At 38.9% G+C, this 12103-nt stretch overlaps 1 protein-coding gene across 1 annotated transcript in view; it reads right to left on the bottom strand.

Annotated features, from left to right (window-relative positions):
- LOC122089411 overlaps positions 1-9933 on the bottom strand; it is a 37709-nt gene extending 27776 nt beyond the window's left edge. The window contains exons 1-4 of the mRNA XM_042659115.1: positions 9415-9933; positions 7938-8002; positions 6854-6952; positions 5457-5589 (exon numbers count right to left, since the gene is read on the bottom strand). Coding sequence (XP_042515049.1) covers positions 5457-5589; positions 6854-6952; positions 7938-8002; positions 9415-9633 — 516 coding nt within the window. The 5' untranslated portion in view covers positions 9634-9933. The remainder of the gene's footprint in view (positions 1-5456; positions 5590-6853; positions 6953-7937; positions 8003-9414) is intronic.
- Between the last annotated feature and the right edge of the window lie 2170 nt (positions 9934-12103).

Below are 12103 nucleotides of genomic sequence, written 5' to 3'. Positions count from 1 at the left end.
TTGAATGTTATAGCAAATAAAATAGAAAAAGAAGAATAAAACAGATGGGGGGTTGAGAAGGGTGAAAGAGAATAAAGGAAGTGGCTATCTCAGTCTGGGCTTCTCACCCACAGCTATCTCAGTTGTTCTAAGCATTTAGTTGCAAACTTTCTTTCATTAAAATATGTCCAATAATGGTACATATGCCTCTCTATTTATAGAGGGGAAGTTTGTAATCATACTAAGACTAGGAGCTAGTTTCCAAAGAGGACTAGACACTCCTACTACAACTAGGAATTCAAAATAGGACTAAGACTTAACTTTATGACTCCAACATAGAGTAGGACTAACAAACTAATAGTCCATATAGGACTTTACAACCGACCAATGGCCTAATGGGCCTTTATTGAATTAAATAACAACTAATTAAACTAATGAATTAAATCACGTTTTCCTACCTTCTACCCATATTTTAGGCCCATTAAAGTAACCCATTTCAACGAAAACATATGGGATCAAAGGCCCAACACATATATAACACAACCCAAGGCTTATTTGTAATAAAATAAGCTCCAGTGACTTATCTACATCAGCAGTGGTCTTCTAGGGGGAGGAAAGACCAGAGATCTAGAAGATGAGGGGGAGAGTTTGGAGGCAACCAGCCCTAGGGAGAAAGAATCGAGGAGACAATAGCCTTAGCATGAAGGCCGGAGGAGTATATGACTCTAGGAGAAACCAAACGGGCAAGAATGCCCGAAGGATGCCAGGGGTCCTTACACAAAAAGGTAGAATGATAATTTCCAATGGAATAGGAAATAGCAGTAAGAGCCAGGGGTTTATGCTCGAGGATTTTCCTCCAAATCCAAGAGGCATCAGCATTGGAAGGGGCAGTCTAAAGAAAGTTGTGCTTGAGTAAACCAGAGTGGTCCTGTCAACCCAAATGCTTTTCTGCTTGGAGACAATTTTTCAGATGAGCTAGAGGACTCCCACAGAATTGGCATCTTTGATTCTCCCAATTCCTAACCCTCCTTTAGTTTTAGGGAGGCAAACATTTTTTCAACTGAGAGGCCTGAGGAATTTGGAAGAGTCCGAGCCTTTCCAAAGGAATGAGCAAAAAAGGCCCTCAAAAGACTTGATGATAGAGGAAAGGAGGACGAAGGTACCGGACCAGTATAGATACAAGGATTGGAGGATCGATCTAATCAAGGTTAAGCGGCCAGCAAAAGACAAAAGTTTCCCCTTCCAAAGCTGGAGCTTTTTCCTAAGATGGTCAAGCAAAGGGGAGTAATGATGAAAGGAAAGCCTGGTGGTAACGAGCAAGAGGCCCAAATATCTAACAGGAAAGGAACCAAACGGGACACCAGAGGTATCAGAAATTGAGGCCTAAACCTCAGAAGTGACACCCGAGAGGAAGATATTAGATTTGAGGAGATTGATTTCGAGCCCCGAAAGGAATTCAAAGGAATGAAGGATGGACATGATATTGGAGATGGATAGGGGATCAGCTTTGGAGAAGATCATAATGTCATCCGCAAAAGCCAAATGCGAAAAGAGGGATTTGCATTTTGGGATGGGGGAAATGAGATGGAGGTTGATGGCAGATTGAATGGAACGGGAAAGAATTTCCAAGGAGATGGAAAAGAGAAAAGGGGAGAGAGGGCATCCCTAACAGATTCCACCCCCCGAGGGGAAATATTCAGCAGGGCCTCCATTCACTGGGACCGAGAAGCGAAGGGAGGAGATGCAAGAGCGGATCCAGTGAACCAAAGAGGCCGGGAAGGACATTTGAAGCAGGACATTTGAAACAAAGTCCCAACTAATCGTGTCAAATGCTTTGAGGATCCAAAGAGGCCGGGAAGGACATTTGAAGCAGGACATTGGAAACAAAGTCCCAACTAATCGTGTCAAATGCTTTGTGAATGTCAATCTTAAGGAGGGCAGCCGGAGAGTGAGACTTGCGGTCAAAGCCTCGGACAATCTCATGACAGAGGATAATATTATCCGAGATGCTTCTGCCGACGATGAAAGCTGATTGATTTGGGTTGACAAGAGCCAATGACTTCTTGGATCCTGTTGGCTAGGATTTTAGCAATGAACTTGTAGAGGAGGTTACAGAGAGAAATGGGTCTAAAGTTATTCATGGAAGCCGCACCCTCCTTTTTGGAGATAAGACAAAGGAAGGTATGGTTGATCCCTCCTATTTGGTTAGAGTTGTAGAAAAAACTACGCACCGCCAGGATGAGGTCATCACAAATGATATTCCAACAGGCAGAGAAGAAGCCCATACTGAAGCCATCGGGCCAGGGCCCTTGTTAACCTTATGGGAGGGAATGGCCGAGAGAATTTCTTCCTCACTGGGGATGGACAGAAGGAAGGGAAGATCATCAGGGACAAACTTGTTAAGGAGGTTGGAGGGGATGGAGGGGAAAGGGTGGGGAGGAGAGTTGAAAAGCCTTGGAAGTGAGAGACTGCCTCAGACTTGATGAGATCAGGGGAGAAGAGCTCAATCCCAGAGGAGGAGATGAGCTTAGGAATGGTGTTGGCATTATTTCTCACTTTAAGAGAGCGATGGAAATAGGCCGAGTTGGAGTCACCTAATTCAAGCCATTTAATGCGGGATTTCTAACGAAGAAAGCTTTCTTCCTAATCCAAGAGCAAGGAAAGGTTGGATGAAGCTGCTTTTTCTTCCTTAGCCAGGATGGGGTTTAGGAGATCAAGCTGAAGCCTAGATTGAATGGAGAGGAGAAGTTCCCAACCCACAGTAACCTGAGTTGAGATATTCCCAAAGGTGGAGGAGTTTCAGAGCTTTAAGGTGGATTTAACATTCTTAAGCTTTTTAGCAAAAGCAAGGAGGGGGAAACAAGCAGGGGGTGGGGATGTTCCAGGCACACTGGACAAGAGGCTAGAAATCAGGGTGGGCAATCCACATGTCAAAGAATTTGAAAGGTTTAGGACCAAAGGAGCGAAAGGGGAGGACATGAATAGAGATGGGGCTATGGTCCGAGATCTCGAGAAGGCCAAAGCAGGCATGAGAGGAGGGAAAGCATCTAACCATGTTTCATTAACCAGGGTCCTGTCAAGCTTACAAGCCACTCTATGAGTGCTAGATCTTCTGTTATGCCAAGTAAGTTTGACACCCGACCACCTGAGGTCGGTGAGGTTCAAATCATCAATGCAATCATTGAAAGAATCAATAGCCTGAGAATCAATGGGGTTCCCCCCGTGTTTTTCATGGTTGTACTGGATGACATTAAAATCTCTAGCAATACCCCAAGGCTTGGGACCCACAAAAGGGGCAAGGGAAGTCAGGTCAGACCAGAGGGGGAGCCTGAGGGGAGCTCTATTATGAGCATAGACAATGTAGAGAAAGCAGATGAAGGGTCCAGAGTTATAAGAGAGATGGAGATATGGGTGACTTGGGCAGAGGAGAAAAGAAAAGAAATGGATAGGAATAAGGGGTCCCAGAGGATCTAAATCCTACCATTTGGACTGTGAAGGCAATTGGAATGGAAGGACCAGGAGGGAGCAATCGAAGAGGCATTCCTGGAGGCATTGGCCTCCAAGAAATGGGTTTCCAAGAGACAGCAGAGATTGGATTTTGAGGAGCGCAAACGGGTTCTGATTTCAGCTTGTTTAGCCGAGGAGTTAAGACTTCGAACGTTCCATATAGTCCAAGGAATCATTAAGAACCAAGGGAGGAGGACAACAAACGCTTGGACAAGCTGCGAGGGGTATTTGGGATGATGGTGCCAGAGATAGATGGTGGCCGGCCGTTGTAACCAATAACAGGGAAAGTTGTGGTGTTAGTGGTGGTTTTGGTTGAAGTTGAGGAGGTTTTTTTGGTGATCTTTGTTTGGGTGGTGTTGAAGGTGGAGGTCTGGGTGGGGGTTTTTGGGATGGAGTTAGGCTGATGGCTGTTTTTGGGGATGGGGGTGATTTGGCTGGCTGAAGAAAATATCTATAAGTAAAAAAAATTTACCCCATCCCTGAATCCACAAATTTTCAGTTTTTCAGGCTTTCTTGAGTCTAAAACACTTCAGGTAAATGGCTGTTTCTAATACCATACCTAGATCCTTGTAACATAGGGTATGAATTGTTGCTCTCTTTGCTTGTTCCTTTCATATTCTGTTTCTCTTCTTTTTGAAATAAATTTTAACAAGAAATATATTATATATCTATAGTTAATGGGCCCACAAGGCCATACGCTGAATCAGCAGCAGCACCTAATTTCCAAATTAAATACTCAAAAGAGAAAAGAATGACATCAATTTCACTAATCTTTTCTATGAAGATAGAACCAATTCAACCACACAAAATTTGTTAAATTGGAGAACTACAGATGGGTCAAATTTTCCAGCCAATAGACTGATACGTTGTTTTTAATTTAGAAAGCCAGCCAGCTTCAAATTTTTATAACAGTTTAACAGCAGCTTCATGGCAGCTCCAGAAACCATGAGATTTAGTTTTAGAAGGAATAGTCCAAGGCCCTAGAAATTCCAACGAAAAAAGAAACCCCTAGGTAAGGTTTCTATTGCCCACAGTCAAACAGAAAAAAAAAATTCTCCCTTAATCTTAAGTTTCAATGTTACTGAAAACACAGCATGAAATCACATAGATTTATGGTTCCAGACCTTGTAGGCATCTCAAACCAATCTCAGTGATTCCAATGAAGATTTAAAGTCGAATAAGAACTCATCCAGGGATGCCTATTCTGAATATGATACATAAGAAAACAACTGCAGCAACAACTACATTTCGCTACAATTAATGTTTCTTGATCAGCTACTCTATCTAACAGCTGCAACCGTGAGAAGAAAAGGGAGAAGCAAAGCATCCCAGAGTACAATTCAAAATCAATGCTAAAACTCTGAAGCCTACTTCTTTAAGGAAAAGAAAAATAAAATTGAGTACCACAAAAATTATCCCAAAATATACCCTCCTGGCTTCTATTGTATTAGATTTTCAAAAAAAAAAACTCAGAGAATTGATAGAAGTACCCCCATCACATAAAATCTAAAAAATAGAACAAAACAAGGGCATATCAAGCCTTGGCCACAATATACATTGACAAAACAAAGAATGGTCTGTTTGGCCAGTATACCTCATATGCCGAATTACCAAAATGCCCTCTCAACCAAAAAACTTAGCTCTCCTCTGCCACTCTGAAGTGTAAATACAATCTCCAGTTGATTGCTCAACCACAAACCATCAGATTCAAGCTCACAAAAGGTTGTATATATTCATCTTCCAATGGTGACCACTATGCGCTCATTAAGTTTTTTCTTAAATTTTTCTTTGCAAGTGATCAAAAAGGAAAAATACACGAAAAACAAAATGTAACAAAAATTACTGACCATAAGGAAACGGGAACTTAAAAAGATAGAGGAATGTAAGATCGATGGACATGCAACACTCATGCTAAAAATCAAATATGAAGGAAAAAAATCCAAATGTTTACTGGCTTAACCATAACTTACTGATCCAGTACATGTCGGACAGTCTTTAGAGGGCAATGGCACTTGACGATCGAAGGCAGAAGGAAGATGCACCAATTCAGCCCGGTTGTCAACAATAGCATCAGCAACATGCTCAGCTGTTGCCTTTTCACCACTGCAAGAAAAATAAAAAAACAAAAAAAAAAAAAAATAGATGAGGGTGTAAAATTAGACGCAAGAAAATTCATCAGAAGCAGACAAAACCTGTCTAAGAATACTAGGGAGAATAGAGAACCTTCACTATCTATAATTTTCACCTAAGGAACAATGATCAAGTCTGTGAAAACACCAATAATGCAATGTCCATGGCATAAATTGCATATTCATATCAACACATCTCGACTTCAAAAGTACTCAATGATCAAGCATCTTTAGAAACTTATTTGTTGAATAGGCTATGTTAATTGATCACAGCAAATATGCAACTGGGCTGTAGCATGTTGTACTTAAAACTTAAAAGTGAATGGCGGGACACGTACAGCCCCTAATGACTTCGTTGAGAATTGGTTTTTCATGTCAGGAAATACAAGAGCGGTGGTATTGGACCTTAATAATGGGGATATTTTCCTATATCTTGGCTTGCAAAGCATCAACCGTTAGTGGGGATATTTTCCTATACCTTGGCTATAGAAGCTTCCTCCTGTCGCCACATGGGAGGGACATAGGGACGTAAAAAGGGGGATCCTATCAACTTGTTCCGACCTAGGATAATAAGCTCATGAGCTTGGTCTTACTTCACCGTCGAGAAACGAATATCACATAATCATCTCAGGGCTTCACCATGAAGACAGCTAGAAAAAGCATCTTTCCACAATTTCACATCCCCTTCTTGTGGCTTGTGATGATATAGGACTTCCATTGAATCAACTTATGAGAGTCATAATTCTCTATCCATTAAATTCCAAACAACAATCCACTCCACCGTTCTGCACTTCATGGTACCAAACTATAGTTTACTTGACAATATATAAACGGGGGCAATTTTTTGATAAAGTTCCAACATCTACTCACTCAAATTCCGAAAGACAAATACAGTCAACATTCCCAAACTTAAATCTGACTTTTTTGTATCGACGGTTCATCCACTTTGATCACTCTCTTCAAAACTCTGACACCACATATTACCCCTTCCCGAGTGGTGAATCAGATTACATTTTTAAATTGGACTTCAATGGCACACCCCAGTGACGTTTCATACAACCTCGTACCTTACCTAAACAATAGAACTACCAATCTAACTAAATTATGTTCTGAACCTAAAATAATCAAATGTATACAGCATCCACTCTGTATTTAGAATTTACAAAAGTAAACAGAAACATGTAGTAAAATATGAAATTTGCAAACATAAAAACCAACTCTACTATAATTGTCGCTACCTTTTCAGGGTATAATTTTTCACTTGATAGTGCACCTTTCCAGTACCTTTACACATGGTACACCGCATTGCTTGCCACCCATTGCAGGTCCGACAATTCCTGCACTTTGCAGAAATGATTTTGAGAAGGATGCATCAAAATTTAATCAGATAACTAGTCACATTTCATAAGTACGATGATTAAATTGAATCTAAATAGTCTAATGAAATTAAACACTTTCCAAAAATCAGCTGATATGGCCTTTCAGTTTGGGAAGGTTAAATCAAATTCATATACTCAAAATACAATAAAATCCAACATCTTTCACAAAGACTTTTTTCCTCATCGGGGCCATTATTTGAATTGTCGCATTTTTCCAACACAAAAGCAAAGCAAGAGTTGTCTATTCATACAATTTCCCAACAAAGCACAGCCATTTTGGCAGAACTTGACAATTGATAAAAGGTAAGGTTCATTCTGGTAGGGCAGAAGAGTGATCAAGATATATGCAGATTGATTTGTTTGAGGAACAGATACTTCTGTACGCATAATGACAGGGTAGTTTTGCATTGGTTCCCATATTATGTGGATATTTCAATGGATAGAATTGTCTTAGCTATACAGAACAATTTTCTGAGAAAGAGAGAGGGAGAGGAGAGATGTCCACCATTGATTAGTCATTTTGATGCTCACTTTTTTTTATCTAAATCAAATTGCAGTTTCACAATCTTTTACATTTTAAACAACTGTCAGATGATTTTCATCAACCTAGGTAAGAAAATCATTATAAACTATGCCACGGTGTACAATTCATCTAATCAAGTTATCAAGATCAGATGAAATTAGAAATATTTGACTAGGCAAGGTCCCAATCCGACGAGCACCTCCAAAAAGCAACAACTAACCAAGTTTCAATTCATTACTTTAAGTTAAAAATGTAATGAACATTAAGATGGGATTTTTTTTTTTTTTTAAGGTAAGAAAGAAAAGATCAGGGACACAGAGATAGAAAGCTCATCAAAAAAAAGTTGAAATCTGAGAAATAATGAATAATAAAGCAGCAATCAGAATGAAGGAATAAATTCAAATAGATAAAGGTAATCACCTCTGACAAACAACCTTTCTCACCAGCTCCAAGGCAATGTCATAAGTACCAAGTGTAGCAACTGCCTGTAATCAGCCAATAGGGAAGTAAGCACTTCTTCGTTAAAGATCCATGTTAATATCAATGGTGTAAGCAAACTTTCGATAATTTTTATCGGTGGAATATTTTTATCTATGAAATCATCATAAAAACTGGGAAAACAAGAAATGTGATCAAGAATATATACAATAGATGTGAAGAGTAAACTACAATTTTAATAGTTGTTTTATCACTGATCAAAATGGGAACTGTGGATAGAGAACAAGGATATCATAAACTGCTCCAACAAAAAATTAGGACATATCAAATTGACAATATCAGACGAATATTGTCTTATATTTGTCTGATATTGAATAAGAAGAAATGTGCAGTCTATACCATGTGCATGTGATGTGACTATTTATTGAAGGTCAATTTAGATACTGCAGTAACTCAAAACAATTATTTTATTTTAGAATTCAACGCTGATAGAAATGTAAGAACGAAAAATAAACTCAATAAAAGATATAAACAGACGAATTTGCAAAACATCGAAGCGAATCTTCAGCTGGAAAAGGCTAATGCTACTGCGATGCACAGCTGCAATTCTGCCAACTGCCAACACTACAAGAATAACATAAGCATACAGCCACGCGTAGCTGGGCAGCATTTTGCAGTGGGATCTATCCACATGGTTCGGTTCCCTTTTTGAGTGGCTTTTCACACACGTTAGTGCTTTAGCTAACTTAGCTTAGCAGGCTAGTTCATTCATTTCATCAGTTAAAAGTCTCGGTGTTCAAACCTTATTCTAACCAAAAAAGATATCAAACTAACAAACAAAAATCTCCTCCAAACAGACAGTAGATACTGATGCACTTAACCAAATTATTCATTATTTTTCACCACCAAAAGAAAAAAAAAAATGGCAAGCATCAATAAGCTAAGAGAAAGAGCTCCAAGCCACTTCCGGAAGCAGTAAAACCAAGTGACCAACATACCCATTGTATCAGTATATTGATATTCAGACCGTATAACTCATTTAACCTAATGATTAGTGAATATAAACCAACCAAAAAAGTAATAGATAACAAAACCCACTTTGACAAACAGATGCATACACAGAGACTCACTAAGATAATGGGCATCAGTGAACTAACAAATACAATATTCCAACCAGTAATTAGTAGAAATAAAGTTTCCATGGATAATAAACCTTTAACGACAGATGGATGAGCTGACAAACAGGTAGTGAGTAGTGACACGCTTGACCAAATGTTTAGCATTATCGGTCAGATTATCTATTGAAAAAAATAATAAAAAAAAAACCCGCCCAATTATGACCCTTTCTCTTATCACTACTAACAAAGAAAACGAGCCATTAGCCAAGGACAATTGAGAAAACCCATTTCAAAAGATAAGTGTTTATCTGTGTCAAAACAATCAGTTAGGAGGAACTCACAAAGATAGCAGAGAAGGAGAGATTGGAAACGAACTCGGGAACGCCAAACCCACGAGGAGCAGAACCAGCAACATCGTAGGCGAGCGTGAAAGGGGATAAGACGAGCTTGATTGGGAACTCGAAGATGTCAATCAATTGCTGCCCGTAACGAGCAGTGAATATTTTATAACGAACATCGACGAATTGCTTTACAAATTTGAAACGGTCGGGCCTCGACATTGCGAATTCACAAAGCCTGAGCTGAGTTGAAAGTAGAAACTGCTACCTGATATGATGGATAAGCCTGGAAAAGGTGTTAACCGCGCCTTGCTGCGGATTGCAGTCGACGAGTGGAGGTCTACTATAGGAGTTTATTTCCGCGCACGAGCGATTCTAGTTGAGTTGGGCCAGTTTTACCCTGGCTAACTTTTCTAAGGCCCCGTTTGTTTATGGGGGAAGATAAACATCTTTCCCACCCCCAACTGTGTTTGGTTGGGCTTTTCGGCGAAGAGAGGAGAGTGGGAGGAACAGAGAGACGAATGAGGAGAAAAAAATTAGGGAAACATTAATAAGAATATTCTGATTCAAAACGGTTAAAGTGGGGATCAATTCCTGATCTGATTCACCGATCTTTGGAACCCTAATAGCATGAGAGCCGTTGCTTAGAAGTACGAACCCTATCAAACACATGGGATTTATATATTATCAGGAAAAAGTGGTTATTTAATCCTGCCCCTTGGAACCCTGTCTAAGAAAAAACGGGGCGTCAAAATGGAATTGAAACCAATTACTAACTGATTGTTTCATCATTAAAATGAACTTATATGGATTTCATAGGTAATCTTTCTAGTTCGGTTTTGATTTGTACTGAAAAACTGGCAGTTCTAAATGGAATAGAAACCAGTGGTACCTCTCAGGCCCTCACTCGAATACTAACTTACACATCAATTGAGTTTAATTAATAAAAAAAAGAATAATTTAATAAGCAACAATTGTTGCATCATACTTAAAACATTAAATATGTAAAATATATTACGACAAATTATATAACTCTCCTAAAGTTTAACATAATTACATCCACCCCCTTGCATTTTGAAAAATACAAATCAACCTAACCTAGCTAACATCGTGAAAGAGGTGTTAGTTTAAAGATAAAAAAGACATAAATACCTTTTTATATATGTGAACTAAAGCAACCAACATAAAATACCAACTTTACTCTTTCCCACTTATTTCAAAATCCCCAAATTCCCTAAACTTACATAGACAACAAGTTTGAGTTTTGAAACCTACCTTGTCTAGTGAAGTGTGGAGGAGGTTGTATTTCCCGACGAATGTGAGTAGACAACTTTCCAGTGAAGGTAAGTTGTTGTATGAGATATACTTCTCAAGTTTTTTCCATGGGATTAGGACACAAATCATCACCTATGTTCTCACCCATCGTTTCAGAGAATTTACGACACCACTTGATCCCGTATTTACATTTCATTATTGCTTTGAAGTTTCCTTGTTTATGAACTCCTATTTTGCATAACATTATTGTTGAATTAGTTTTGCTCTAATTGTGTAAGACTTGTGCAAAACCTTGATTATTTGTTGAAGCTTATGGTCCTGATGTAGTTATGCAGGCCATGGTGAAAATGAGCTTTTTGATTTTGTGGATGGTGCTTGCTTGTAGTCAAACAATTTAGATGTTCTTTAGGTTGTTCCCCTGATCCGAAAGAATTACACATCAAAATTGGAACATGTATTAATTTTCAATTTAAGTATCTTTTAATAAAAATTTGCTTAAAATTAAATAAGGGTGGAGAATGTGGAACTAACCTCCACTATTGGGATCGACATTAGTTATCTCAGACCAATCATATGTGTTGCTTCTTAAGTTCTCCGGTGAAGATTTGTAAAAGGCAACAAGCAAGAGTTGCTTGGTATTCTTCTAGTTTCCACTCGTTGTCTCTCAGATACTCTCTCTAATGGTAAGAGGTAATTTACACGTAAGTGGAACTAGGAACCCCAATCACCTTATATCTCTTCACCCAATAACGGCCCCCCATCAAGGCGGTTATTGGAAAGAGTGTTTGTGCATATTGATAAGCACATTTATGTGTGAAATCTAGGGTAGTAAAACATGCATTTTACATATTTAGAATGGAACTACCTTGGGTTTTACTCTCTTTTTGCAGATTTTATATTTTCAAGGCCTTAAGGACTATCAGATGTTATATCTTCAATTTTACACGTAAAGATGTCCTATTTCTTTTCATGGTTACGAAGAGGACGAAAATATGAGCAAGATGGACGTGTTCAATTAAAAGTACACATTCGTTTGGTCACCCGTACAAATGATTATTCTTTTTGGGTCAGAAAAAGAATAATGGATTAGAACTGAACCGAGATTCAGAACCAGCCCATATGCAGTTGTCCCAGAGGTACAAGGAATATTTTAAATGCCAACAAGGATCGATGGACCACATCCTTAAGTGATTGAAGATTTGTTTTTGGTAACAAGAACTACCTAGTGTTGTTGGTGAGCTATGGTGTGTAAAATTCCCTTGCTCACCAAGAGGTCTCAAGTTTGAATCTCATGGTTATTTTTTTTAGAGAATTTTGTTGAAGATTTCTTTTTTTTCACTCACTTAAAGCACTAAGGGCATGGAGGGGATTTCCACATCAAATTAGAAGCAAGGAAAATCGTGGAAGCAAGAAGAAA

Source organism: Macadamia integrifolia, chromosome 9 (assembly GCF_013358625.1).
Source record: "Macadamia integrifolia cultivar HAES 741 chromosome 9, SCU_Mint_v3, whole genome shotgun sequence".
Taxonomy (NCBI): domain Eukaryota; kingdom Viridiplantae; phylum Streptophyta; class Magnoliopsida; order Proteales; family Proteaceae; genus Macadamia; species Macadamia integrifolia.
Note: the sequence above shows the minus strand (reverse complement) of the source record. Positions and strands in the feature narration are given on the sequence as shown.